General features: G+C 49.7%; 12 protein-coding genes across 12 annotated transcripts; 8 read left to right on the forward strand and 4 right to left on the reverse strand.

Moving 5' to 3' along the window:
• Nucleotides 1-395: 395 nt before the first annotated feature.
• BDV38DRAFT_244298 (uncharacterized protein) lies at nucleotides 396-1336 on the reverse strand. The gene has a single exon (XM_032054303.1). It carries the CDS (start codon nucleotides 1053-1055, stop codon nucleotides 690-692), a length of 366 nt encoding a protein of 121 aa, XP_031914383.1. The 5' UTR covers nucleotides 1056-1336; the 3' UTR covers nucleotides 396-689.
• Nucleotides 1337-2395: 1059 nt separating this feature from the next.
• BDV38DRAFT_244299 (alpha/beta fold hydrolase) lies at nucleotides 2396-4409 on the reverse strand. The gene is made up of 2 exons (XM_032054304.1): nucleotides 3825-4409; nucleotides 2396-3735 (listed from the first exon to the last, which is right to left on the reverse strand). The coding sequence occupies exons 1-2, from the start codon at nucleotides 4229-4231 to the stop codon at nucleotides 2913-2915; spliced, it is 1230 nt and encodes a 409-aa protein (XP_031914384.1). The 5' UTR covers nucleotides 4232-4409; the 3' UTR covers nucleotides 2396-2912.
• Nucleotides 4410-5401: 992 nt separating this feature from the next.
• BDV38DRAFT_69537 (uncharacterized protein) lies at nucleotides 5402-6037 on the reverse strand. The gene has a single exon (XM_032063786.1). The coding sequence runs from the start codon at nucleotides 5936-5938 to the stop codon at nucleotides 5603-5605; it is 336 nt and encodes a 111-aa protein (XP_031914385.1). The 5' UTR covers nucleotides 5939-6037; the 3' UTR covers nucleotides 5402-5602.
• Nucleotides 6038-6465: 428 nt separating this feature from the next.
• BDV38DRAFT_292253 (glycoside hydrolase family 7 protein) lies at nucleotides 6466-8283 on the forward strand (the record flags this gene model as incomplete). Its single annotated transcript, XM_032061974.1, has 3 exons — nucleotides 6466-6681; nucleotides 6749-7135; nucleotides 7189-8283. 3 exons carry the CDS (start codon nucleotides 6466-6468, stop codon nucleotides 7951-7953), a joined length of 1368 nt encoding a protein of 455 aa, XP_031914386.1. The 3' UTR covers nucleotides 7954-8283.
• A 180-nt stretch (nucleotides 8284-8463) lies between these two features.
• BDV38DRAFT_244304 (WD repeat-containing protein jip5) lies at nucleotides 8464-10182 on the forward strand. Its single transcript, XM_032054305.1, has 2 exons — nucleotides 8464-8860; nucleotides 8961-10182. Exons 1-2 carry the CDS (start codon nucleotides 8502-8504, stop codon nucleotides 9853-9855), a joined length of 1254 nt encoding a protein of 417 aa, XP_031914387.1. The 5' UTR covers nucleotides 8464-8501; the 3' UTR covers nucleotides 9856-10182.
• Nucleotides 10183-10208: 26 nt separating this feature from the next.
• Nucleotides 10209-11723, forward strand: BDV38DRAFT_244308 (maleylacetate reductase). The gene is made up of 2 exons (XM_032054306.1): nucleotides 10209-11070; nucleotides 11145-11723. The coding sequence occupies exons 1-2, from the start codon at nucleotides 10545-10547 to the stop codon at nucleotides 11690-11692; spliced, it is 1074 nt and encodes a 357-aa protein (XP_031914388.1). The 5' UTR covers nucleotides 10209-10544; the 3' UTR covers nucleotides 11693-11723.
• A 284-nt stretch (nucleotides 11724-12007) lies between these two features.
• Nucleotides 12008-14082, forward strand: BDV38DRAFT_244310 (2-(3-amino-3-carboxypropyl)histidine synthase subunit 1/2). The gene has a single exon (XM_032054307.1). It carries the CDS (start codon nucleotides 12114-12116, stop codon nucleotides 13833-13835), a length of 1722 nt encoding a protein of 573 aa, XP_031914389.1. The 5' UTR covers nucleotides 12008-12113; the 3' UTR covers nucleotides 13836-14082.
• Nucleotides 14083-14098: 16 nt separating this feature from the next.
• On the forward strand, nucleotides 14099-17368 carry BDV38DRAFT_244311 (uncharacterized protein). The gene has a single exon (XM_032054308.1). It carries the CDS (start codon nucleotides 14443-14445, stop codon nucleotides 17008-17010), a length of 2568 nt encoding a protein of 855 aa, XP_031914390.1. The 5' UTR covers nucleotides 14099-14442; the 3' UTR covers nucleotides 17011-17368.
• Nucleotides 17369-17530: 162 nt separating this feature from the next.
• BDV38DRAFT_244314 (NudC domain-containing protein) lies at nucleotides 17531-19162 on the forward strand. Its single transcript, XM_032054309.1, has 4 exons — nucleotides 17531-17605; nucleotides 17700-18004; nucleotides 18070-18391; nucleotides 18456-19162. Exons 2-4 carry the CDS (start codon nucleotides 17756-17758, stop codon nucleotides 18485-18487), a joined length of 603 nt encoding a protein of 200 aa, XP_031914391.1. The 5' UTR covers nucleotides 17531-17605; nucleotides 17700-17755; the 3' UTR covers nucleotides 18488-19162.
• Nucleotides 19163-19168: 6 nt separating this feature from the next.
• On the forward strand, nucleotides 19169-20957 carry BDV38DRAFT_244319 (uncharacterized protein). The gene is made up of 2 exons (XM_032054310.1): nucleotides 19169-20020; nucleotides 20080-20957. Exons 1-2 carry the CDS (start codon nucleotides 19841-19843, stop codon nucleotides 20911-20913), a joined length of 1014 nt encoding a protein of 337 aa, XP_031914392.1. The 5' UTR covers nucleotides 19169-19840; the 3' UTR covers nucleotides 20914-20957.
• Nucleotides 20958-21222: 265 nt separating this feature from the next.
• BDV38DRAFT_69589 (uncharacterized protein) lies at nucleotides 21223-22339 on the reverse strand. Its single transcript, XM_032063787.1, has one exon. The coding sequence runs from the start codon at nucleotides 22018-22020 to the stop codon at nucleotides 21355-21357; it is 666 nt and encodes a 221-aa protein (XP_031914393.1). The 5' UTR covers nucleotides 22021-22339; the 3' UTR covers nucleotides 21223-21354.
• A 187-nt stretch (nucleotides 22340-22526) lies between these two features.
• On the forward strand, nucleotides 22527-24412 carry BDV38DRAFT_244323 (tRNA(Thr) (cytosine(32)-N(3))-methyltransferase). The gene has a single exon (XM_032054311.1). The coding sequence runs from the start codon at nucleotides 22659-22661 to the stop codon at nucleotides 23766-23768; it is 1110 nt and encodes a 369-aa protein (XP_031914394.1). The 5' UTR covers nucleotides 22527-22658; the 3' UTR covers nucleotides 23769-24412.
• The last annotated feature ends 200 nt before the right edge of the window (nucleotides 24413-24612 follow it).

Here is a 24612-nt window from a genome sequence, read left to right on the forward strand (position 1 = left end):
CGCGGAAGTGCTTCTCTTTGGTTCAGGGAGGCTAAAACACTGCCACGAACCTTTCTCCCCGGCGCACAAACATGGTATGACACCTGCATTAGATTGAATTATGGACAGAGAGAGAGAGAGAGAGTCAATCGGGGATCGCTTAGCAAGAAACCAAACGAGTCGAATCAATGTACCCCTTTTCGTGTGCTGCGGTTGTGTCTTGGCCACAAGATGTTTTCGGCTACGTGATTAGAGCGAGATCACATACCCGGCTCTATGGTAAGCCATTGCTAAAGGGGCAGGCTAGTAGGCTAGCTCCGCGGATCATCTATCGATTGCCCGCTAAGAAGGACCATAATGGGGGCATACTGACTTGAACCTGAGTCCCGTCGTCGTTAGTACCAAATTTGGAAATTAAAAAAAGAAAAAAGAAAAGAAAAAGAAGCAGATTTGCTTTTTCAGGGCCATCTCAATTTCGGTTACCCCGGCATAAAAAAAAACGCCCCTTTCGACGAGTCAAGCTCCTGACTTCTGCAGGCAAACCCGCAACGCGAACGAGGCGTAACTTAGAAGTTCTTCCTAGCAATTAGAAGGCTCGTCGTTTGATTAAAGGACCAGGGCTCAAATTCACGTCGTCAACGAAGCATAACAAGGTCTGTGACAACCAGAGTATGTGAGAGATGTAAACATTAAACTGGTGATCAATATTCTTATCCCATATTCATGACTTGGCGCATTTTCAGAAGGAGGGACGCAATCAGATGGTAATGAGGGAAAGAGAAAAAGAAAAAAAAAGAAAACAAGGGCAAAGATTCTTGCACAGTAAGGAAGTCAAATGTCCAGACATGTGCGGTCGCAATTTCGCAAATGGGAAAAGTATTCCTTGGCATGGATTTCCACATTCTTCGAGAGTGATTAAGATAATTGAGAAGCGGAGCCCTAACTGTCTGCAAGTAACGCTGTCTGCGCATTATTGCCAATGTATTTTTCGAGTCGGAACAGCATTCTAATGGGCACGTTGGGGAAGCGTGTCCTTGGCGATCCTGACCCGAAACAGCAATCAAAGGATTCATCATTCGAGGGTGATTTTGGAGTAGAGGGGGGGCGAAGAGAGAGAGTGAGTGGGTACTGAGCTAGAAAATCCCAGAGACAGGTATCAGCTTACTACTACGACTAGTAGTATCAGCTGTGGCAGTGCATGATCAGTCCACTAAAGCAATCAACCACGTTGGCCCACGTCCGTTCGATCTCCGTCCAAGCTTCAAACGGTTCGTTGCTGACCCCCCTTCCCTTCCCTTCCCTATCCTACCCATGAACAGGTTCTAATCTCGGTCTAGACTCGTGACGAAGCTTTTCCATCTGGGGTGTCGAGTGAGTCCTAATCTGATGTCGGCGTTTCAACTTTCAACACTTTTACCCCTTCTTTCATGGTTCACACATCCGGTGACGACATTTCGGTGTTCATCCTGAAGACCTTCCTTACCCCATAGTTCGCTTAGCCTTGTTGGATCCCGAATTGCATACCGAAAGGATGATGCTTCCTCCTTGGCCGCCGATGCGCCTGCTACCTGTCGGTCATGGGTTCCCCAGAATGTCCATTCCGGATCCCAACTCTACCCCAACCTGGCACCAGTCTGACTTCATATCCCAGTTTCCACCCCCTCCTCCCAAATGATCATCGGAAAACCAGCCCCTTCTGGGTCTAGAGCCCGTGAAACTAATTTTGTAGCTTCCGTCATGGCAATGCCTTGGGTGGGTCCCGTTAAGTGGACTTGCTAAAAGCATATGCAGGGCAGAGCCCCATCTCACCATGTGGCGGACCTAAACAGGCTTGGTTCTCCGTTCAAAGTAAATGAAGATAATCATCGGGGCTGTTCCGACTGAACGGTTAGAGATACGATGCCCAAAAATGCAGTCAAGCCGAAGATCCCTATCTCTGCGTTGCTCACCCGCAAGCGAGTCTTTTTTTTTTTTTTTTTTTTTTTGTCGATTCCGAGCTAAGCTATCGTAGAGGCTTCGTCTTTCTATTCTTGTATCAAAAAAAAAGTCAGGCTCCCTTTGTAAGCAGTTGCAGGATATATACCTCGACGAGGTAGTATATAAACTTATAATCCTTCCACGCTTTTCCCTAGCACATTCACAAGGTTAGCAACACAGCAACACCAAACCTGATATATAGAAAAGACGGCAGTTTCTACCACTCAAGCTCGTTGATTGTACTCTCTCGGAGTTTCTCTTCATTGCAACGCTAACAAAATACACTTCCGACCAATTTTTTCTCTCGAACAGTGCCATTAGTCGCTTTGGCACACAGTTGTATAACTGTCAAGTTATCTCAGTACAAGGCCGGTGGCATAGACTGAGGTTGAGTTTTAGTTATTACCAACAATGCCTTCTGGAAGCAAACAACTCCCCAGGTCAGACTCACTCCTTGTCCATTTGTATGGCCATCCCCCTGACTTTTCTGTGCTCCTAGCAGAGTGGCGAACGGCATGAACAAGGGTCTCAGTGCAGGAGATCTAAGTCATGTACCGGACGGAAGCAGCAACAGTGTGGTCGATCGATTCTCCCAGTCACCCGCTGCAGATGAACCTTACTTTGCTCGCGCGCGAATGCAAGATCGGTCTGATCATGTGTCACGGCTCTCAAGTCAACTCGACGCGACAGACGAAATCTTGAAAAAATGATCACGGAACTCTACTCTGTATTCCAAGCTTAACCAAAGAGAGAAAAAAAAAAACCACGAGAGGTCTATAAGGCCACAAAGGGCACTCTATGTACAAGTCTATCAGGTTGGACAATCATAACACAGCCCAGTGCCCGGAAAGATACAAAGGGCACATACCCAGGACAAACGACAGGCCGACAGGCCCTTCGGTTCGATGAGGAAGAGGGGGGGTTTCCTGTCATATAGTCCAGCTGCAAGACAGTTATCAATGTAACACTTCCAACAAGGCGTGTGCTACGTCATCATATTTTGTACTGGGGAACTCGTGTCCCGCATTGAAGTATCTGAATTCCACGTTTCCCTGGAGAGCGGATGTGGCATCTGGGACGAGTTCGTCCTTGACAATAACTGAGTCATGCTCGCCACACATAATAACCACCTTGTTACTTGGGAGGCCGTTATCCTGCTGCTCTTGGGGTGATAGTTTGCTCTGAGCAGATAGGAATTCACCAAGGCGCTCCCATGATTCCCGCTGGCGCTGCTGTAATATCGGCCCGTGTTGCATGCTGGACATGAAAGCATGGACAAAGCCAGCGTGACAGTTAACTTGCCATTTAACAGCTCCGGGCACAGTAACATGTGGGTACGCTCGAGACAACAGTTGAGTATGAGCGCCTCCTTGCGAGGGAAGTTCCTCGGTCAATGCATCCGCGGCGTTAATCTTTTGGGATTTGGGTTTCGGGGTAGTTAATGGGCCCGCACGGAGACGACGGCCGACAAGGAATCCCAAGACACGTTCAGGAATAAGGCCGCGGGAATAAAGGAGTCGTGACTGAAAGCTGATCTGAGAGTCACGTATCAAGCCCGCTGGGGCAAGCAAAACCAGTGAAGAAAGTAGCTGGGGGAAGAACGATGCAAAAGACGCTGCTATCCCTCCTCCTAAGGAGTACCCAACTAGGCTAAATTTACCACTACCAGCTCCGGTCCATGACACTGAAGATGTGCTCAAAGCAAGCAATACTTGGGTTGCAAAGAGTCGATCGTCCTGAGGGAGGTCGGACGGGCAATCCGAGTAGCCTCTTCCAAACCTGAGTCGCCATGTATTAGATAAGAAAACAAACGAAGGAGGACTACCTGTCAAGGTCTAGACAGAGCTATAGACCAATAGGCTACTTACAAGTCGAATAGCATAACTCGACATCCTTGGTCTGCCAAAGCATGCGCCACTCCACCTAGGGCAATGCACGGCGTGGTGATACCATGGATAAACAAGACCTTCGGTCCATCTAGTGGACCCCATTCATACACTCGCATCGATCCATACGGAGTCGGCACATCACGAGCCCCCGGGAGCACATCGTTTGGAAGAGGAATTTCACCCTTCTCTGCCACCAACGTGGAGGACGAGACTATGGCTCGGGGGCAATGGAGGACAGAACCTTGTGGATGTTTATCGGTGAGAAGGGATCGCAAGAGGAGCCCCACAGTCAACGAGGCCCCTGTCGCAGCAAGCACGGGAAGTTGGGCGCGGTGGTTCGCAACCGAATCGCGAAGAATGTCGACAGTCTGGCTATACCATGCCATGATGCAAAGTTCCTTTTTACCCTCTATGTCTAAGTGTATGTCTAAGTTCGTCTATGGTTTCAAACCAACAAATGAATCAATCGGTGCTCAATGAATGAAAGTATGAAAGACTGTGGGTGGAGTGAAGGGAAGAATGAAGAGGAGTGCCGACGGTCCGTCTCGGCTGCATCTTTCCTTTTCGGGTGTGATCATTGATTGGAATTCATCTGACTAGTAGTTAGTAGTAGTGGGGCTACTGTTAAGCCGAGGTTCGTCGGCCTGAGGCTCCATCTGGTTTTATCACTCATGTTTCCATATTCGGAGTAGATATCAAAGAAGCAAAAGAGGACCGGCCATGTGCAGAATATTCCCATGGCATTCCACGGCTTACCTTCCCTTACAATTTTTCGTTACAGGCTAGACTTATGCTATATGTGATTCTAAATAGGTACTAGGGTCCTGTTAGAGATATACAGGTGATCGGGCAAAAGGATGCAGGGTTAATGGAAAGAGACAATCAAATAGGATGTCTACATGAGCTAAAGCCCACTCGTAGACGTAGAGCAAAAAGAATCAGGTGAGAGGACAAGTTAGGTCCTCCATTGTATGTCCCCCTCGACAACGGCATATCGAATCAAAGTGGCGACGATGAAATTACAATATCCCAAGGAGGGGTCCTTGGGGGGTTTTTTTTCTTCTCTTCCCACCTCCGTCTAAGCGATAGGATAATGGCCAAGACCCTAATAGTGGTCACCAGAGTGATACGGATGAATGTTCCGTCTGGTCATTTTGGGGTCAGAATACCGGCTAAATATGAAGTCTGGTCTTCTAATCTGACAGCTGCCGAAGGATAATCAGGCAGAAGGTATGGATAAGGAAACGATCTGCAAGGTACCAAGCCCCACAAACCTATCAGGTCACAAGTTCACAACTGGCTGTATTGAAAGACCACAATCGTATTGCTCCAGAGATGAGTTTCTACAGGGATAACTGTCGCGGATAATTACCGAAGATCCTAGCTGCATATTTCTTATGCACCACGAGATGCTCTAGTTACAAGAACGGCACGGAGGGCTGCTGTCGCCTACTATGTGTTCCAAGACCCCGATTCTGCAACGGTGCCCTTGATCGAAGAATGCCGGGTTTGATATTGGTTGGAATAGAGTCAATGGTTGCATTAGCCACGATATGCCAAGTTCCCCGGGCGCCATCTGGCAGCCACAATTCCACGAACAACAGTGCCGACATGTCAAGGGCGCCGCGAGGCTTGATTTCATTGATGGATCTTCTCCCCCGCATTCCGGCGATCGGCAGGGTTTTATCCAGGGCGTTTAATGATGGGTCAATCCTTCATCTCAACACTCAATGCTTCAGAATCTGCATCGTGACCAATTAGTACGCATCAGACCACCTCGTCCTTAACCCACATCTATAGGGAGTTTCGTCTTGCCGATCGACTTCCCAAACCAGGATTAGAACCAAGATTCGATCTACTATACCCGGTCTGAGGTTACCACAAATGCCTAGTCTCCGGCAAAGGAAGAATTGGCCGGACAAGCCGGAGCGACAATCGTGAAGAAGACATTCACCCGAGCAGGATGTCTGTTGGGAATATGGCACCAGTTTCGTGCGCCTTCCCTGATCGAATCGAGCTTTTGGCAGTAGGATATACCTTCGTGTATAGTTCTTATTAGTCTCTTTAGGTCGGAACGCCGACCCGAAAAGCATGTATCATCACATCTCCTCACCTTGCGGACAGACTTGGAAATTAGCAAGGGCCATGGTTCTTCCCCTTCCTGTAATTCTCTAACCGGAACTGTTGAGGATATTGCTTAATGCATTATTTCGGAGCATACTCCGTTACCATCTCAGACCAACTACAGCCCTTGCGCGCCAACAGTCCTCAAGTGCTCATTGCCCATATGTCATGAACGCTCCAGGCTCCACTCTTGGCTGTACCTCAACAGCAATATGCTCATGTGATCCCGGCGGCTCCTGTATGGCTTCCTCAATCTCTATGAAACGGTCATTTCAGCGGCATCGCGGTCCGTTGCACCGGCTAGTATGGATAGGGCTTCGTACAGGAATTTTTCCGAAATGAACACCAGGGTGTTTCTCTCTTAATTTTGATGGCAGACAGGCTATATAAAGACCGGACGCCTCCTGCTCAAGATCAGAATAATATCTCTGCAGGACAGGCAACAGCAGCAACGAGTTCAATTCAATCCATTCTCTCTTTCCATTGAGTATTCGCAATGCATCAACGTGCACTTCTCTTCTCTGCCTTTTGGACTGCTGTCCAAGCCCAGCAGGCTGGAACTTTGACGGCGGAAACACACCCTTCCTTGACCTGGCAAAAGTGTGCTGCTGGTGGCACTTGCACTGAGCAGAAAGGCTCTGTTGTGCTTGATTCCAACTGGCGTTGGTTGCACTCTGTTGACGGTTCCACTAACTGTTACACCGGCAACACTGTAAGTTTCCATCCACACATCTATCCCAAAGGGACATATACATCTGACTGACTGAATCAACATAAAGTGGGATGCCAGCCTCTGCCCTGACAACGAATCCTGCGCTTCGAACTGTGCGCTGGACGGAGCCGATTACGAGGGCACTTACGGTGTTACCACCAGCGGCGATGCCCTGACTCTCCAGTTTGTCACCGGTGCCAACATCGGCTCTCGTCTGTACCTGATGGCAGACGACGACGAGTCATACCAGACATTCAACCTCTTGAACAATGAGTTCACTTTTGATGTGGATGCTTCCAAGCTTCCTTGTGGCTTGAACGGCGCCGTTTACTTCGTCTCCATGGACGCCGACGGTGGTGTCGCGAAGTACTCAACCAACAAGGCTGGTGCCAAGTATGGAACTGGCTACTGTGATTCACAGTGCCCACGAGACTTGAAGTTTATCAACGGTCAGGTAAGAAGTCCGCCTTGATTTTTTCGGCCAAAGATAGTAACAATTGAAATCAGGCCAACGTGGAAGGATGGGAGCCCTCCGACAGCGACAAGAATGCCGGTGTTGGTGGCCACGGTTCCTGCTGCCCCGAGATGGATATCTGGGAAGCCAACAGCATCTCTACGGCCTACACGCCCCATCCTTGCGATGATACCGCTCAGACCATGTGTGAAGGCGATAGTTGTGGAGGAACTTACTCCGCGGATCGTTATGGCGGAACTTGCGACCCTGATGGTTGTGACTTCAACGCTTACCGCATGGGCAATGAGTCTTTCTATGGCCCCGGCAAGCTCGTCGACTCTTCTTCCCCAGTTACCGTGGTGACCCAATTCATCACTGCCGACGGCACTGACTCCGGTGCCCTGTCGGAGATCAAGCGCTTCTACGTGCAGGGCGGTAAGGTCATCGCCAATGCCGCATCGAACGTTGAAGGTGTCACTGGTAACTCGATCACCACCGACTTCTGCACTGCCCAGAAGACGGCATTTGGCGACGACGACATCTTTACGCAGCACGGAGGACTCAAGGGCATGGGCGATGCCTTGTCTTCTATGGTCCTAACTCTCAGTGTCTGGGATGACCACCATTCCAGCATGATGTGGTTGGACAGCAGCTACCCAGAAGACGCTGACGCAAGCACCCCCGGTGTCGCTCGTGGCACCTGCGAGCCACACGTCGGTGACCCTGAGACGGTCGAGGCGCAGCACGGCAGTTCCACCGTGACCTACTCTAACATCAAGTTCGGACCGATCGGCTCTACTTTCGACGCCCCAGCTTAAGTGCCAGAATTTAGGGGCAGTCAAGGCTAGCCCGATTGGGTTTGGCATTGGAAACATTGAGCGAGAACATGTACATAGCATGGGAAAAAGACGTTCTGGATAGAGGCCCTAGCAAGGACAGATGTCTCGATACATTGCTCTTTTCTTTCATTTCTGTTTGCCTTGGTTCTGCCGCGCAGAATCAGGGGATTTGACTCGATTTGATTTTATGACATTCTCTGTGATTCGCGTTCTTTTCTTCGTCTGTATTCAATTAGGACAAATTGACGAGACAGAGTCTTTCATTATATTTGGATTTATATTGTGCAGAGTACTGTAGCACCAATCCTAATAAGTAGCAGCAGTATATGGAGTAGTAGATGATCGACCAAACGAGTGAATATATATATTTAACAGGTGGAACCGCCCGCGGAAGATCCATCGGCCCGTACTTGCTCAAGCGGGAAATCGATCCGAGCTTCCAAGGTTTATCCAAGAGCTCCAAAGGGGAATAAAAAAAAAAAAAAAAAGGGAAGATTGGTGACCTGTTTTTCCCTCATTGAATCGCTATGTTTGACACAGTCTGTACATTACCGCTTTCTGCGGATCTATTCACGCAGGCTATACACCCCAAGGAGCCAATTGTCTCCGTTGGGCTTGCCTCCGGTCATGTTGAAACCTTCCGTCTTCCGTCAGATGAAGTGGACAGTGACGACGATCAGGCGTCGACTTCCTCATCGCGAAATGGCCGAGGACATATTGATACGATGTGGAGGACGAGAAGACATAAGGGCAGCTGTCGGTGCTTAACGTTTGGAATTGACGGTGAATCGCTGTACTCCGCTGGAACAGATGGATTGGTTAAAGCTGCAAAGGCAGAGACCGGTGTGGTGGAAAACAAGATTGCAATTCCCCCGGAGAAAGATGGGTGAGTCTTACAATGGCTGTCAAATATATATATATATATATAGTTTCGTGGGACAAGCAGTGAGTGGGGGACTTCTATTGACTTATCTTTTGTTCTGCAGCTCCGTTGATGCCCCAACCGTCATTCATGCGCTTTCCCCCCAAACCCTCCTTCTCGCTACTGACTCGAGCGCATTGCATCTATATGACCTTCGCCTTCCGTTTTCCCGCGTCTCGGCCCGACCGCAACAGACACACCACCCTCACGATGATTACATCTCGTCTATCACCCCATTGCCTGCATCGGATACAAGTACCTCTGGATTTAGCAAGCAATGGGTATCAACTGGGGGTACTACATTGGCCGTGACGGATTTACGACGAGGGGTGATGGTGCGCAGTGAGGACCAGGAAGAAGAATTGGTCAGCTCCGTGTATGTCGGTGGCTTGGCCACTACCGGGACAAGCCGCGGCGAGAAAGTGCTTGTGGGTGGCTCCGGTGGGGTCCTTACCCTTTGGGAAAAGGGTGCATGGGATGATCAAGACGAACGCATCTACGTTCAGCGGAACGGCGGTGAAGGAGAGTCTCTCGAAACCCTCACGATGGTTCCTGATGAGCTCGGAAAGGGCAAGATGGTCGCGGTTGGTCTCGGAAGTGGCGGTGTTAAGTTCGTCAGGATTGGCCCCAACAAAGTTGTGTCAGAGGTCATGCACGATGAAACGGAGGGCGTTGTCGGTCTAGGATTTGATGTAGAAGGACGTATGGTCAGTGGTGGTGGACAGGTGGTCAAGGTTTGGCATGAAGCAGTCGGATCTGGGGCAAATGGCGCTATCGCTGGTGAAAAGCACATGCTTGAAGATAGTGATGAAGACAGCGACGACGACAATGATGATGACTCGGACGATAGTGATGGAGAACGTCGGCGGGCCGACGAAGCGAAGAGACAACGGAAGAAGGGCAAAGGCAAGGATCGCAGCGGCGGCCAACATGTAATGGCGTTCTATGATCTTGATTGATCCTGTCGTTCTTACTGCTACTACTCATTCCTGCACGAAGGGAACTGGCTTGCAGGAAATCAATGCGAGGAACGGACTGCACGGCAGGGATGCATAGCGTGGGGGAGTTTTCTATGCGAAGAAACCATTTAGATTTGGTGAGATGTAAGGGCGGAACACTTGCATCTTATAGTACTATGTAACTTAAGTCGGTTTACCCAATGCTTTATATGTCAATATGGGCAAGTATTCTCTACATGATTGAACCTGACGTCAATTCCATCGATCCGTTGGGTCGAGGAACAAATTAGCCCTCTTAACCATGTGACGTTGGTCAATTTTGTTACGGACCGGGGGATTTCCGAGGTGAGGAACTCCGCCGTCCTTCTCCCTTATAAATCGGCCTTCCCGGAAGAGATCAGAGCAGCAGCTGCCGAGAAATCAGGAACCCCGCGAAGAGGACCCACGGCAGAGGCATTTGCCTGACGGTTGTTTGCAGGACCGTCCCCTACTACTGGTGGGGTGTGGGGTGCAGAGAGATTATTCATGATGATCAAAGCTTCCTCTAACCCATTGGATCTCGGTACTTATATCGGTCAACCGTCATAGCACTAACTAGATATAAATCAACTTGTTTCCCTTTGATTGTCCCGCTGTGATTTCCTATCTTCTTCTTCTAACGTCACACAAAGATAGACCGAGCTCTTAAGATGGATGCATTCGAATATAACGCGAATCCTGGACGAGTCGTCTTCGGCAGTGGTACTCTCCAGAAACTCCCCGATGAGATCTCCAGACTCAACCTGAAGGCTCCGCTGGTGTTGTCGACACCACAGCAGCTCAGCCAAGCGGAGATGGTCAAGGACGTCCTCAAGGGCAAGGTAGCCGGTATCTTTACTCAGGCTACGATGCACACTCCTACACACATTACAGACCAGGCTCTCGAGTATACGAAGTCTCAGAATGCTGATTTGGTCATCTCTATCGGCGGTGGAAGCACCATCGGGTTGGGGAAAGCCATCAGCATCCGTACGGGTATGCCTCATATTTGCATTCCAACCACCTACGCGGGAAGTGAAATGACCCCTATCTTGGGTGAGACGGCCGATGGTTTGAAGAAGACACGTTCAGATCCTAAAATCCTCCCTGGGACTGTCATTTACGATGTCGACCTTACTATGACGCTGCCACCAGCAATGAGTGCTACCAGTGGTGTGAATGCTATTGCTCATGCCGGTGAGTCCTCACGAACCTGCTACTGTTCTGACCATTATATGATCTCGAAAGCTCAACGGTTATCATACGACTAGTCGAAGCACTCTATGCCCGTAACACTAACCCGGTCATCAACTTGATGGCCGCCGAGGGTACCCGCGCACTAGCATCAGCCCTTCCTGAGATTGTCGAGAACCCCACATCCCAATCTGCCCGGGCGTCAGCTCTGTATGGAGCTTGGCTCTGCGGGACCTGTCTTGGTAGTGTGGGTATGTCTATCCACCATAAACTATGCCATACGTTAGGTGGCAGTTTCAATTTGCCCCATGCAGAGACACATACAGCAGTGTTGCCCCATGCAATCTCTTACAATGCGCCGAAGATTCCAGAGGCAATGAAGAAGCTGGCTGAAGCACTTCCCGATAGCAATGGAGATGCTATCCAGGGCCTGAATGTCTTGCTGTCTAAATTGCAAGTCAAGCGAGGTCTTAAGGACTTTGGCATGAGGGAGGAAGATATCGACAAGGCAGCTGATATTGCTGTTAGCAACCCCTACTGGAACCCTCGGGAGATCGAGCGCGCGCCAATCCGTGAATTGATTCGACGTGTTTGGGCTGGGGAACCAGCACGGGCGGATTTGTAGGTTAGGCAGCCTTCTATGCAGCACGTTTACCCTTTCGTGCGTATTTGATAGTTCGGCGATTATGTCTACCTACATAATAAAAATTATACATTTCTAACAATGGTAAAATATCACATTGCACTTAATCGATTGACCCTTCCACTAGGACAGAGATACTCTGGATGAAAAAAAAAAGTAGAGAATTAGAGGGAGAAGGCATCGTATTTCATGTATACCATCATCAGTAATTGGTATCGGCGCCATTGGCTCTTGTTCGAATTTAACGGCGGGGTGAAGTGGGGGTGTTTTCTGTTCTCCCAAAATCACCGAAAAAAAAAAATCCTCAACAATCTCAACTCCCGCTATTTCTACGATCTCCCCTAGGTCAACATTGTTTGCCATTGTAATCCGTTATATTACTGATATCATCAACTTTTTCGAGATGGCTACCGAAATGGCAGCAGCCCCCGTGCTGTCAACCCCCGATGATCGGATTCTTGAGGCCACCGAACCGGTTACTACACAAGAGGCACCACGCGCGTTGTCGGATGAGGAGCTATCAATCACTTATGATATTGATCGCACATTGAAGGAGATCCGAGAGGCCCGGTATAAGCGAATTGCTCTTCAGTTTCCCGATGATATGCTTCCGGATGCACCACGGGTGTTTCAATTGCTTAGTCGCGGTTTGGCCAAACGCAACGCTACAGACAGCAATGTTTCTCAGACGCAGAATGACGGAGCGAGTGGTACTGCAGACTCGGATGGCCTATCCCATTCGGTCTCTCAGCTCAATGTGACGGATACTACGGAGACATCGCCAAAATTATATATCCTAGCCGATACGTCCTATGGGACTTGCTGCGTTGACGAGGTGGCCGCGGAGCACGTCAATGCAGATGTCGTCGTACACTATGGCCGCTCATGCCTATCTCCAACGTCTAGGCTACCGGTGATCTACATTTTCACACATAAACCTCTTCCCATCGACCCCGTCGTTCGCGCTTTCAAAGAGACCTACCCTGATCCTACCACAAAGGTCATCCTCGCAGCTGATGTGACATACACCGACCATATCCCTGCGGTGTACTCACGACTTGTGAATGAAGGTTACACCGACTTGTTTGCTACTGATTTGGTCCACAACCCGTCGTCTGCGATCCCCAATCGAACAGTGCCGGACTCGGTTCGCGAGACTCCTGATTCATTATCCGAATGGCAGCTTTTCCACATTTCAGACCCTCCTACGGCGCTCCTCATGACGCTGGCATCCCGCGTTGCTTCCATCCATATATATCCCACGGATGACCCACAAAACGAAAACGTCAAGCCTTTGCCGGCATCGACTGCGATCGCTTTGCGGCGTCGATATGCCACCTTGACCCGTCTCAGCACTGCACCAATCTTCGGAATTTTAGTCAATACGCTCAGCGTGAAGAATTATCTACATATTGTAGAACACGTGAAGCAAAAAATCGCGGAAGCTGGCAAGAAGAGCTATATGTTTGTGGTGGGGAAGTTGAACGCAGCCAAGGTGGCTAATTTCAGTGAAATTGATGGTTGGGTGGTCATCGGTTGCTGGGAGAGTTCCCTAGTTGACAGCAAAGATTTTTGGAAGCCAGTGATCACCCCATTTGAGCTGGAGCTTGCTCTCAAGGGGGATGCCGAGCGCGTCTGGACCGGAGCCTGGCAGAGTGACTTCCAGAGCGTTCTTAATCAACCTAACCACGAAACCAAGGACGTGGACGAGGATGAGACTCCATTGTCGGATGGTGTGACCGCCGATGAGGAAGAGAATACGTCCGACTCCGAATCTGCACCACCTGAGTTCGATTTGCGCACCGGTCGCTATGTCTCGCACTCAAGGCCGATGCGGAATCCCGCACCCCGCGTTTCAGCATCAGCGGAGGATGCAGTGTCAGCAGCCAGCGGACCCTCTGCTGCTCGAGCGCTAGCCAAACGGGCCAAAGGGGATTTGGCTATGATCGGCGGGACCTTCTCCCCAGGGGCCGAATTTCTTCGATCGCAACGGACGTGGAAGGGGCTGGGAAGTGATTTCGATATTCAGTATGAAGAGGACGCCGCAGACGATACGCTGGTGGTGGAAGGACGCAAGGGCATTGCAAGGGGATATACAGTGGGCGATTCAATAGACCGGCACTAAACTTCCCGGGAGATCCATTGGATTGACGAAACTATAATATATACCCTATGTTTGTGAAGGTCAACATCTGAAAATGGAAAGAAAAAGGGTTATTCCTCCATAGATCGACCAAATAGTATTCAACCCTATCGAGGTTCAGGGTCTCTATATTATTTATTAAATAATTGAAGTACTATCTTCACGGCTCGAATAGGGAAGGTCGCAAAAATGTGAAGAGTCTTTTTTAAGTCGACCCATCACATGATGCAAGCGGGCAGTTGCCGGCCGTAAGGCCGTTGGTTCTTGTCCCAATTGTGAGTTGTCAAAGCCACCCATCAGCCAGTATTACCGTATCTTATTCTCCCTTTGATGGCCTCGCATGATGTCCAACTCCTGAATCTATACCGCCCTCCTTGCGCTGTGTCGCCTTCCTTCTTTTCTCCTTATGATGCGCTGCATCTTCCGCAATCTCCGCTGTGTTCGCGACCTCGCGTCACTTTGACCTTCAGCGGCAGCAATAGCAACAGCGTGACCAACAGACGAAGAGACAAGGGCAATAAACTACGCTGCTACATCTCTCGCCCACGATCTGACCGCCAGTCCATAGGAGGATCAGGCACCTGAAAGCATGGCCGATAGCGCCGGTCACCACCAGCAGGTGCTGGTTGACTCCGCCTTGGAACAGTCGCTCATCCCCGCCCAACGCTCTCTCTCAACCTTCGAACGAGTCGTTACAACTCATGCTCCTCTCCTCGAATCCCTGCTACTTCAACTCCCGACCGACTCCATTCTGAAACTTTACCACACTTCCCGCTACCTCCGGTCCTTTCTTAGATCCTATCCCACGGCATGGAAGCACTTGTCGTTTCGTCTATTCTTCCCTTCAGGCACCTCTTCACCCCTCAGGGTTGTCATACCAGGGACTCTGGAGCCAGTGGTGGTACCACGACAATCTCGGCCATATGCCCTTGACCAGTTGTTGATGAATGTGGTGGTTCCGTTCAGCCCGTGTTTAAGGAGTCTAGAGTTGGATAATACGGCGGTGTCTGGGCAGATTCTAATATCGACTGTCTTGTATTCACGGCGTGAAACACTAGAACATCTCTCTGTCCGGGGATGTAAAAATGTCTCTCTCAAATACCATATCATTCCGTATCTGACAATGTTTGGGCTCCAATACGACGTGGATATGGAAAAAAGCATCGGTAGCTCTTCATCTACCAAGCGTCTTGCGCTGAAAAGTCTGTATACCTATCGATGCCGACATCACCGACGACGACCCTACCTCTCTTCTTCGTTAACTCGGAAGGATTCAGACTCAGAACCAACCCATGAATTAGTCAATCTCTGCCATAAACTTGGGATTTGGACCGATACCGCGTGGTGTTCGACTCCTGCCGGACGATGCTATAGGAGGAGAGGCTACGTCTCCATGCGAGTCCCGCAAGGCTCTGCGGAGGTCTGGGTGGTTTTCGATCGGTTATGGCGGTCGAAGAATTGGATCGGCCCTGTAGATCACAGCAGCCGTCCACCCAAAAGAGACGGTAAGCTGTGGGAACACGAGGAGACCGGCTGCTATGGTGAATCCCTAGGGACAGGAGAAGGCAGGGACCTTGGGGAGGGTAAAATGTCACCGGCCCATTCACGTTGGAGCCATAAGCGGTTCGTGGAAAATATCCGCTGCGACAACTGCTACGAGGAGATTCCGGAAAGATGCGAACAGTGTAGTGTTCTAATGCACTGTGTTGGATGTCGTAAGACGCTCTGTGCAAGTTGTGCTTATGATCGGCCTTACGTACGTCCTCGACGCCCCTCATCGCTCTCGGGGGAGACTAAGCAACCTTTCTGGTGGGCGCCAGGCGCTACCACATCCCCCTGCCTCATGCTGGACCCCCTAGCAAGTACTTCTGAAAGCGATACCTTGGATCATAATAGCACTACAGCTCCTCATCCTGTCTTGAAATTTCACTGGTGTTGTACAGAACCTATCTTTTCCGGCGGGGGCGGTATCAGCATTGGGACTCCTAACCGGGATGTAGACCAGGTGCGAGCGGCGCCTCTGCCCCGTGGGCAGGGCTGGGAAGACCTGGAATACTCGGCGCAAGAGTGGAGTAAGACTTTCCCCAAGTATGCCTACGGTGATCCACGGAAACCCGACTACACTCTCGAAACGGGACATATAGCTATGATGAAATGGTTGCTGGGGCCTCCAGACCGAGAACCCACGGCTTGTCCTCGAAATCTATGCCAGGAATGTTATGACACTCCCCAGTGGAAGGTACACTGTAAGAGTTGCTCGAAGCCATTATGCATTGAACATGACCTACGCGGTCTCCGCTTACGCATTTGTGGATACCGCGACCTTACTCTAGAAAAGATGGCTATCCAAAATCGGCCCGGAGCAAGCGCTCAACAGACCACCAGTGCTTATGCTTCGCCGCATGTTCCGTTAATAAGCTCTTCAACCGAATTTGCATTGCCGTACAGGACTCACCGGGCAGTCGACTCTACTGCAAGCAGTTTCACCGAGGATAACCCTGCAGATGGTGTCCCGGATGTTGGTAGTCACACTTTGCAGGGCGCTGACGACCCGCCAGGACCCATCTCTCTTGTGCACCGCCGACTCAGAAGTGTCTCGGTTTCGAACTCGAACCGGTCTCGCTCTTCGTCACGTTCCTCCGTTGGTTGTGAATCACAGTCAGATGCGGCCAAGTGGCAGGGTTGCCAATCGTTCTTCTGCCCGCAGTATCGAGCTGTCGGCGATCAACGACAGAGGTGTGGTAGTGTCCTACGTGAGTGCTCGAGCTGCTCGGTCCACGTATGTCAGGACTGCGTTGAGGCAAATCCTCCATGTAACTGCTCATACTGCGAGGTAAACTATTTATGCCCGAACTGCCTCAAACTTCGAGAGCGAGACGGAACCTGCCGTCGGCTAGAAGAGGAAAAAGCACGAAGAGAACAAAAGTGGAAAGAAGATATGCAGATGCTGGAGGGAATTTTGGAGACTAAGATGGCAAACGAAGTTGCGGAATTTGCGGGTCAGTTCTTCAACTCCGTCGAGGAGCCAAGAATATCTGTTGAGCAAATGGAAGATGTTCACCAAAATGCTCAATCTCCGCAGCATGTTCGCATCTTCGACGGCTCACCCTGGATGGGACCTATCACTGAGGAGGACGTGGTCGATAGCATAGAGTAAGTGCGGAGCTGACTGCGTGAATCTATGCACATTCGCCGCTTTTTTGCATTTCTCTCCTTTCCGAGGTTAAGTGAGTGGTCCCCCAGGTGTGTTGACTGCCCTAGCCTTCAGGGGGAGATATGGAGTGATGATACGAGTCATGATTCTTTTCGCTATCATGTCACTTTATCTTCCTGTTCACGAGCATATATAGTAATGCTTTCTTTTCTTACCGGTTGATCACATAGTGCATATCAGGTTAACTACGAATACCCTATGAAGATCGGGATGCTTGCTACTATAGACAAGCCAGCCCAGTCGAATTACATGATACTATTAAATTTCTTATATTAATAATTAAAAAAAAAAAAAAAAAAAATACGCACTGTTCATCATAATTCGCGGAATGACAGCATTGAAGCATCCACAATAGCAAAGCACCCGAAACAGGCTAGTAAGCTCCAGCTCCATGCGGAACGGCCCCGCCAACAGAGAGAGCAAAAGCCCAAAACAATTACAACGAACACTTTGAATCTCTTTCCTGTCCTTTCACATCCTCTAGCCGGTTCACGGAAAACTCACAAATTTAAAGCCCTTTATCAAACCTCCTGTCAAGGTATTCCAAACGTACACCTATACTTTCCACAACCCACCCATTTCATTACCCCACCATCCCACTCCGCAACAAGTCAGGTACTAAGAACCACTAGCATCGGCCAACTTACCGCAAACTGTTCGAGAAAGCGCCTAAATTCCAAACCCAACCATGTCTTCTGCCGAGGCCGAACGCGAGCCCAACCCCGCCGAATTGGCCGACCGCGAGCGCGAGGAGAAGGAGCGCAAGGCGAAGGAAGACGCCGAGCAAGCGAAGCTGCCATACAAGTGGACGCAGACAATCAAAGACGTGGACGTGATAATTCCCGTACCGGGAAATCTTAGGGGAAGGGATCTGGATGTGGTTTTGACCAAGACTAAGATCAAGGTGGCGGTTAAGGGGCAGGAGCCTATTATCGAGGTAGGCCACGCCCTAACCGGTGATACCGTTGGGCAGTGAGGATGGGATAGCTAAGAGTTTCACAGGGAGACCTTCCTCACCCGGTTATACTTGACGAGTGCTCATGGACACTGGAGACGACATCGCAACCGCCTGGAAAGGAAGTGGCGGTTCATCTGGACAAGGTTAATAAGGTCGAGTGGTGGCCGCATGTGGTGACTTCTGCGCCCAAGATCGATGTCAGTAAGATCACGCCCGAGTCATCGAAGTTGAGTGATTTGGACGGGGAGACCAGGGCTATGGTTGAGAAGATGATGTACGATCAGCGACAGAAGGAAATCGGCGGCATGAGCAGCGATGAGCAGCGCAAGATGGATCTTCTGAAGAAGTTCCAGGCGGAACATCCGGGTATGTTCAGACACTTATCTTTCTTGCCTCGGGCCCCGTAAGGTTTACTGACATTTTGGTACAGAAATGGACTTCTCCAATGCGCAGATTGGTTAGCTGATGGGTCGTTCTAGATGTGTATGAAAGTAATGAGCATTAGTCTTTTTTCGAAAACGACATTAGTATTCAATATTTTGATTTGTTCAATGCGCACGGGCTATGCTATTAAGTAAACATTCCGAGGATACATCAAGATGGTTGATCCTGAAGGCCGAATACGAGAGCTACCCGGTTAGGAATAGCGGCGTGTATACGTGACAGTCGGCAATGCTTTATGCTATAGTAGTATGTGACATGGTCCATGCGAAAACCCTTATTTATAGCCCCAACTACCGTGTGAACACCAGAGATAATGCACATATCCCCATGGCATCCATTTCGTGACTTTTCATGCTTAACAACCATGCATCTCCCAATACTTGAAGTTGCAGCGGTCGGTTCGCCAAGACCCTGAGACAGAACAGTCGATGCCTACAAGGAACAATTTGCGATTTAAGAATTCATTGTGCATGAGTGGTATAAGGCGTTCGACTTGGAACTTTCAATAGTTGGAAGTCATTGGATCTCCTCGGGAGATGGTCAAGTCCCACCCGTGTCGGTTGATCATCCGTTCAGTTGGTCAACTTCAGTATCCACAAAAATACCCCGTCCAGATCGATGGTCCAGAAGTGCCATATCAGACGGAGTATCAACGATTACAAGTAACATGTTCTTTCTTTTTGTGGCTCAAGGCGGTGTGTCTCACGCCAATGAGGGTGTGGAAAGCTTCAAACAAATGTTCCATGATGGAGGGAACACTGACGACGGGGCTGAGTCCTCGTATTCCTCTCACATCCACCGAAAGGCTGATCATTCGTTCTCATTTATGATGAGAAAAGGAGGAATAAGTCTTAATATTCGACCCCTGCCTTTCCATACATGTCTATTATAAAGCTGTTGACGGAAAGTCGGTTATAAAAAGCGATGCCAGTGATTGCAGACGAGTCTCCGCAGACTGAGAAAGGCCAGTCCCACAGCATCCACCCCATAACACTCCCGGGCACCTTACAGGGCCGGAAGAGCCTCTTTCGTGTGCCTTTGTACCAAACATCGGGCGCAGAAGATGGTAACGGGAAGGTCTATCATGCCCGTCGAGCACATCGGAAGTCACGCGCTGGATGTGTGAAATGCAAGCAACGAAGAGTTAAGGTACTCGCCACTTTTATATGATCCTCCTTGTATTCGGAGGAATATAGGGCTGAAGGATCCCAGTGTGACGAAACTAAGCCCCATTGTCTGCGATGCCAAAAGCATGGAGTTGACTGCAGTTATGACGCTGGTCAAGTTAACTCTGCGCGCAGCAAGGGTGTTATATCTTACTTTATCGACAAAGTCCCCGGTTTGACTGGGCAGGAATCAGCGGCATATACAATGTCGCTGCTTGCAGTCTCGTCCAAGATAGACGAGCTGCTACAGATGAAGTCTAGAAATGGTCGTCTGTCTTCTAATATTCGAGCGTTACACCATTTCCATGAAGCCACGACCCCTACCGTCAGCTCCGAGCGTAGTCAGAACATGATGAGGGGTAAAATGATACAGCTGGCGTTCGATGTTAGTATTCCTGCCATATCCCCATTCAGCAGGCCATCGAAAACCTAACTGGTCTCCAGTCACCGTTCCTCATGCACGCCATCATCGGCGCAGCAACATCCCATCTCCGTCGCATCTACCCCGAAGACAACACATACACGATGGTCGAGGCATACCACTGGCAAAAGGCCATCAAGCAGTACTCCGAGGAGATCTCCACTGCCGTCGGCCCACACAACATGGACCCCCTCTACTCGGCCTGTCTCCTAATGACCATCCACTCCTTCAGTCTTGAAGAATACAACCCCCGCAGCTCCTTCGTCTTCTCCGACGACCCCGAATCCCTAAACTGGCTGATGCTCCAAAGCGGTCTGCGCCACCTCCTCCAGTTAACGGTCCCCTGGATGACCCAAAGCATGTGGTGGGATGTCTTCAGACGATCTCGCGAGGGTAACCCCCTTTACGACGACCATCGTCCCGGACGCGTCGACCTACATCCGGAACTGGCCGACATCTGCGGCATAGACGATACCACGACGGAGGAAACAAATCCCTACCACTGGCCTCTGCGAATGTTAACCCCATTGCTCTCCCTCGAGCGAAGCATGAAGACCTTCACCCACTATACAAATTACATGGGCCGACTGCTACCGGAGTACTACGACCAGTTACTGAAGAAGGATCCGCCTGCGTTGATTATTCTCAGCTGGTGGCTGGCCCTCATAGTAGATTTTGATGTCTGGTGGATGGACACGCGAGCCAAGTCCGAGTGCGTGGCAATTTGCATGTACCTGGAGGAGAGCGACGATCCACGCATTCTCAGTTTGCTGGAGTTTCCGGCGCAGGTTTGTGGGTATTTACTCAAGCATGTGCAGGAGCGGATAGCGAGTCAATATGATTTGGTGGTCTTATAGTTCGCTTGTTATGACTGAGCTGGTTGGTGTTTCACGCGCTGGTTTGTTTACTCGAGCGTTTTAATAAAGTGTAGTATCTCACATTTAAAAAGTCGCTTGGCTTTAAATAAGTATATATGTATATGTATTATGTCCTGTGTAGTCTCATTATATGACGAAGATCAAGCCGAACAATAGTTCCTATAACGCCGATTACCCATATCCATGCATAGATAGAAAGTCCTCCCAAGGTCCATCATTAGTCGTATAAATATGCAGTGCTCTAGTGGCCAAAAAATAGTATCGAGGCAATAAAGGAAAAAGAGAAAATAAAAAGACTGTGGGGGAAGAGGCAGGGTGAAGAAGCAGCGTGGATAGAGTAGGAAGAGGTAAGAGAAAAGACAAGACAAAGCTCCCCAAGCGATGCCCTGATATCTCAAATGACAAAACTATGAGGGCCAGTTATTGACTCTCCCAAGAGAACCTCCGCGGTCTCCCGGACTCATGCTGTTCATCGAAACTGCTTCGCGACAACACATTCCGGACCAAATTGTCCCGCCTTTGGAATACAGGTCGCGGCTGCGCAATCTGCATCATAGCTACCTGCTGCGGCGGCAGTGGATACCCAGACGAAGACACCGACATAGACCTCGACGGTGCAGGAGAGACACCGCGAGACGAATACGGCGGCGGCGGCGTGTCCCTCGTTGCCGTAGAGGTATTCCCGTAACTACTGGGGAAAGAGATAGCGGACGAGGCCTCTGAGGTCAGGTCCTCGGGGTTGTGGTTCCGATTAGAGCTCATTTCAAAGGCGAGACGATCCTTCTCATCTTGGAAGTATGTAGAGTTGCTGGCGTAGTCAGAGGATGAGACGGGTGGATCCTGCATGTGTGCTTCTAGGGTTTTCTCCCGAATGCTCACGGGCCGTGGGGTATATCTTGGTAATGGGACGACAGGGCTGTAGCCATCTTCATCATCTATCTCCGGGGGACTATTGTTGACGTTATTATAAGTGGTGGTGCCATTGTCTCTATTTTGGGGTGGTTGATGACGAGGCTGAGGCGGCGGTTGAGATGACAGTGGGGAACTGCGGGTCACGCAACCACACAGGATGTTGAAAATAGACATGGTGACTCGGGAAATAATTCAAGAGAAGGTCTGAGATTTGAGTATGTGAAGGATAATATCTAATGACTCCAACGAAAGGAGTGAAATCGAGAAATAGGTCTTTATGACTAATGGAGGATCTGTATACGATGTACCGATGGTCAATGCGGTCGACCTGATAAGAGTGGAGCAAAGATGAATTGTGCTCAGTGCATGTCCAACATGACGGTCGGCACCCGCAGAGTGTTCCCGTGGGGTGATGATGCTAATTTATGCACTGGCGGGAGCGAAATGGGCAGACAAGGACACAGTATGCAGGAATGAGTGGAAGTGAGGAGAAAGCGAAGTGACATTCAAATGGAAAGTGGAAATAGAATGGGGGACATTCGTATTGGTGAATGCCTAAGGCAGTGAGACCTCAGGCTTGTCGCCGATCCTCTCAGGCATCCACATTTTTGATTGGCTGCGTGAAAGATAGCGTTTTGGGGATCCACAGATACGGTTGACGCCTGAGGCAGGAACGGGTATTTTTTTTTTCTTTTCCCCACCAGATCTTTTTTCTTTTTCTCCGCAACAAGATTTCTTTCCCCTCCATTGATTGCGGTTTATCTTGCGTACCTTTGTTGAGCCGCATAACGTTCTTTTCGGTTTCTAGGAAGATGGCTCCGGAAAACGCTCACTCCTACGATGACATTATAAAAGTCACCCAACAGGTTCAACCTCCTATGGTTGCCCCGCATCGTTCCCACGACCCCTCCAACAATCTCAAACGCAGTGATCCCTTTCAATTCGGTTCTCGCTACCTAGAACAAGGCGACGACGTCTTCGAGTTCAATGCCTGGGATCACGTCGAACCGGATGACGAGTTCTTAGCCTTCGCAGAAGTTCAATACGCCAAACAGCGCGAGTCGCCCGCATCAGACTTTGACAAATTCCGTTTCAACAATGACCCCGCCAAATGGTGGAACTTGTTCTATAAGAATAACACAGCGAACTTCTTCAAGGATCGCAAGTGGCTGCAGCAGGAGTTTCCCATCTTAGAAGAGGTCACCCGGCCCGATGCAGGAAAGAAGGTCGTTCTGGAGGTTGGCGCGGGCGCAGGAAACACGGCATTTCCGTTGATCAACAACAATGCGAACGAAGAACTCATGGTTCATGCGTGCGACTTTTCAAAATACGCCGTCAAAGTTATACGGGAAAGCGAGCACTATAACCCGAAGCACATCACTGCCGACGTTTGGGATGTCGCTGCCGAACCCGATGAGAACAATGACTCCCTTCCTCCAGGACTGACGGAGGGTTCCGTCGACGTCGTGGTTTTGATCTTCATTTTCTCCGCCCTCAACCCGAACCAGTGGGAAAAGGCCCTTCGCAATATCTACCGGGTCCTGAAGCCTGGTGGTAAGGTCTTGTTCCGTGACTACGGGCGGGGAGACTTGGCTCAGGTTCGATTCAAGAAGGGTCGGTATTTGGATGAGAACTTCTACGTCCGTGGAGATGGCACTCGTGTGTTCTTCTTTGATAGAGACGAGCTCGAAGAAATGTGGGGTCGGTGGACCCCCGAGAAGGGTCTCCCCGAGAAATCCGAAGGCGAAAAGCCTGTTATCGGCAAGAATGACGGTTCCTTTAAAATACACGCGCTGGCATATGACCGGCGGTTGGTAGTCAATCGCCAGAAGAAACTGAAGATGTACCGTTGCTGGATCCAGGGCCACTTCGAAAAGCGTGAAGAGGCTGTTACAGAGAACGGTGAAAAGAACGAGTCGTGATCGAGGTTTAATGAAATACTTAAGCCTACAGCTTACTGTAATGCGGCCTTGCATTCACCTCAGATTTGACGCTGCTGGTCTAGGCAACTCAATTCAGGGCTGGTTGGCTTAGAAATCCTTCACCAGGACCCCTTTTGAAGGGCCTATCAGCTTGCACAACGTGTCATGAGAAGATACTAAATGACTCTTCACGCAATCCCGTCAGGTCTTCCTGGGGACCCTCGATCCCACAGCTGGCTCAACACTATGCATCACCATAGACGGCATGTTTTGCTAGAAAAGCCATAGACTATTTCACGATGTTATGATGATATATGCATGTATCTATAGATTTCAAGATACCAGCTCAAAAAGACTTGCTAGAATCTGACCGACTTTTTCTAGACTATGCCAGCTGTACATATCGGTATACTCCATATGAACCCAAGAGCTAGTATCATCCAGCACATACGACCATAGGTGCAGGAAACAAGGCTTAGTCCGGATAACTCAGCTACTTGGAGGGATCCGACTGAGTACACTCTTACGGAGAACATGATCGAAGTTGATTCGCTGTGTTCTGTGCTCTTTCTTTTCACTCCCTCTATTAGTTCTAGCCCAGCAGTAGAGGCTCTCAAATAGAGTCTATTTAAGCAGTCAACAATTCCCTGTATGCCATTCACGTCCTATATGCCCGTATCTCGATCAGAGCAAAGAATTCAAGGGATCTCAAACGTAGATATGCCAGCTCTGCCTCTAGGGCCCCAGAATTATACGGTGTATACTCCATACATGGAGAACCAGATAGGATCACTGTTCATAAAAAATCATCAACATTTTATAAAGCACTAGTCTCATTAAACCT

This window comes from Aspergillus pseudotamarii, assembly GCF_009193445.1.
Source record: "Aspergillus pseudotamarii strain CBS 117625 unplaced genomic scaffold BDV38scaffold_21, whole genome shotgun sequence".
Classification (NCBI taxonomy): domain Eukaryota; kingdom Fungi; phylum Ascomycota; class Eurotiomycetes; order Eurotiales; family Aspergillaceae; genus Aspergillus; species Aspergillus pseudotamarii.

What these genes read in the sequence shown, in the direction of transcription:
- BDV38DRAFT_244298 (XM_032054303.1), bottom strand. Translation starts at nt 1,055, where the DNA reads ATGATGAATCCTTTGATTGCTGTTTCGGGTCAGGATCGCCAAGGACAC.
- BDV38DRAFT_244299 (XM_032054304.1), bottom strand. Translation starts at nt 4,231, where the DNA reads ATGGCATGGTATAGCCAGACTGTCGACATTCTTCGCGATTCGGTTGCG. An exon ending in CGAGTTATGCTATTCGACTT is followed by an intron (nt 3,736 to 3,824) that starts GTAAGTAGCCTA and finishes ATGGCGACTCAG; the next exon opens with GTTTGGAAGAGGCTACTCGG.
- BDV38DRAFT_69537 (XM_032063786.1), bottom strand. Translation starts at nt 5,938, where the DNA reads ATGCTTTTCGGGTCGGCGTTCCGACCTAAAGAGACTAATAAGAACTAT.
- BDV38DRAFT_244304 (XM_032054305.1), top strand. Translation starts at nt 8,502, where the DNA reads ATGTTTGACACAGTCTGTACATTACCGCTTTCTGCGGATCTATTCACG. An exon ending in ATTCCCCCGGAGAAAGATGG is followed by an intron (nt 8,861 to 8,960) that starts GTGAGTCTTACA and finishes TTTGTTCTGCAG; the next exon opens with CTCCGTTGATGCCCCAACCG.
- BDV38DRAFT_244308 (XM_032054306.1), top strand. Translation starts at nt 10,545, where the DNA reads ATGGATGCATTCGAATATAACGCGAATCCTGGACGAGTCGTCTTCGGC. An exon ending in GAATGCTATTGCTCATGCCG is followed by an intron (nt 11,071 to 11,144) that starts GTGAGTCCTCAC and finishes TCATACGACTAG; the next exon opens with TCGAAGCACTCTATGCCCGT.
- BDV38DRAFT_244310 (XM_032054307.1), top strand. Translation starts at nt 12,114, where the DNA reads ATGGCTACCGAAATGGCAGCAGCCCCCGTGCTGTCAACCCCCGATGAT.
- BDV38DRAFT_244311 (XM_032054308.1), top strand. Translation starts at nt 14,443, where the DNA reads ATGGCCGATAGCGCCGGTCACCACCAGCAGGTGCTGGTTGACTCCGCC.
- BDV38DRAFT_244314 (XM_032054309.1), top strand. Translation starts at nt 17,756, where the DNA reads ATGTCTTCTGCCGAGGCCGAACGCGAGCCCAACCCCGCCGAATTGGCC. An exon ending in GGCAGGAGCCTATTATCGAG is followed by an intron (nt 18,005 to 18,069) that starts GTAGGCCACGCC and finishes AGAGTTTCACAG; the next exon opens with GGAGACCTTCCTCACCCGGT. An exon ending in GTTCCAGGCGGAACATCCGG is followed by an intron (nt 18,392 to 18,455) that starts GTATGTTCAGAC and finishes ATTTTGGTACAG; the next exon opens with AAATGGACTTCTCCAATGCG.
- BDV38DRAFT_244319 (XM_032054310.1), top strand. Translation starts at nt 19,841, where the DNA reads ATGTCGCTGCTTGCAGTCTCGTCCAAGATAGACGAGCTGCTACAGATG. An exon ending in TGATACAGCTGGCGTTCGAT is followed by an intron (nt 20,021 to 20,079) that starts GTTAGTATTCCT and finishes ACTGGTCTCCAG; the next exon opens with TCACCGTTCCTCATGCACGC.
- BDV38DRAFT_69589 (XM_032063787.1), bottom strand. Translation starts at nt 22,020, where the DNA reads ATGTCTATTTTCAACATCCTGTGTGGTTGCGTGACCCGCAGTTCCCCA.
- BDV38DRAFT_244323 (XM_032054311.1), top strand. Translation starts at nt 22,659, where the DNA reads ATGGCTCCGGAAAACGCTCACTCCTACGATGACATTATAAAAGTCACC.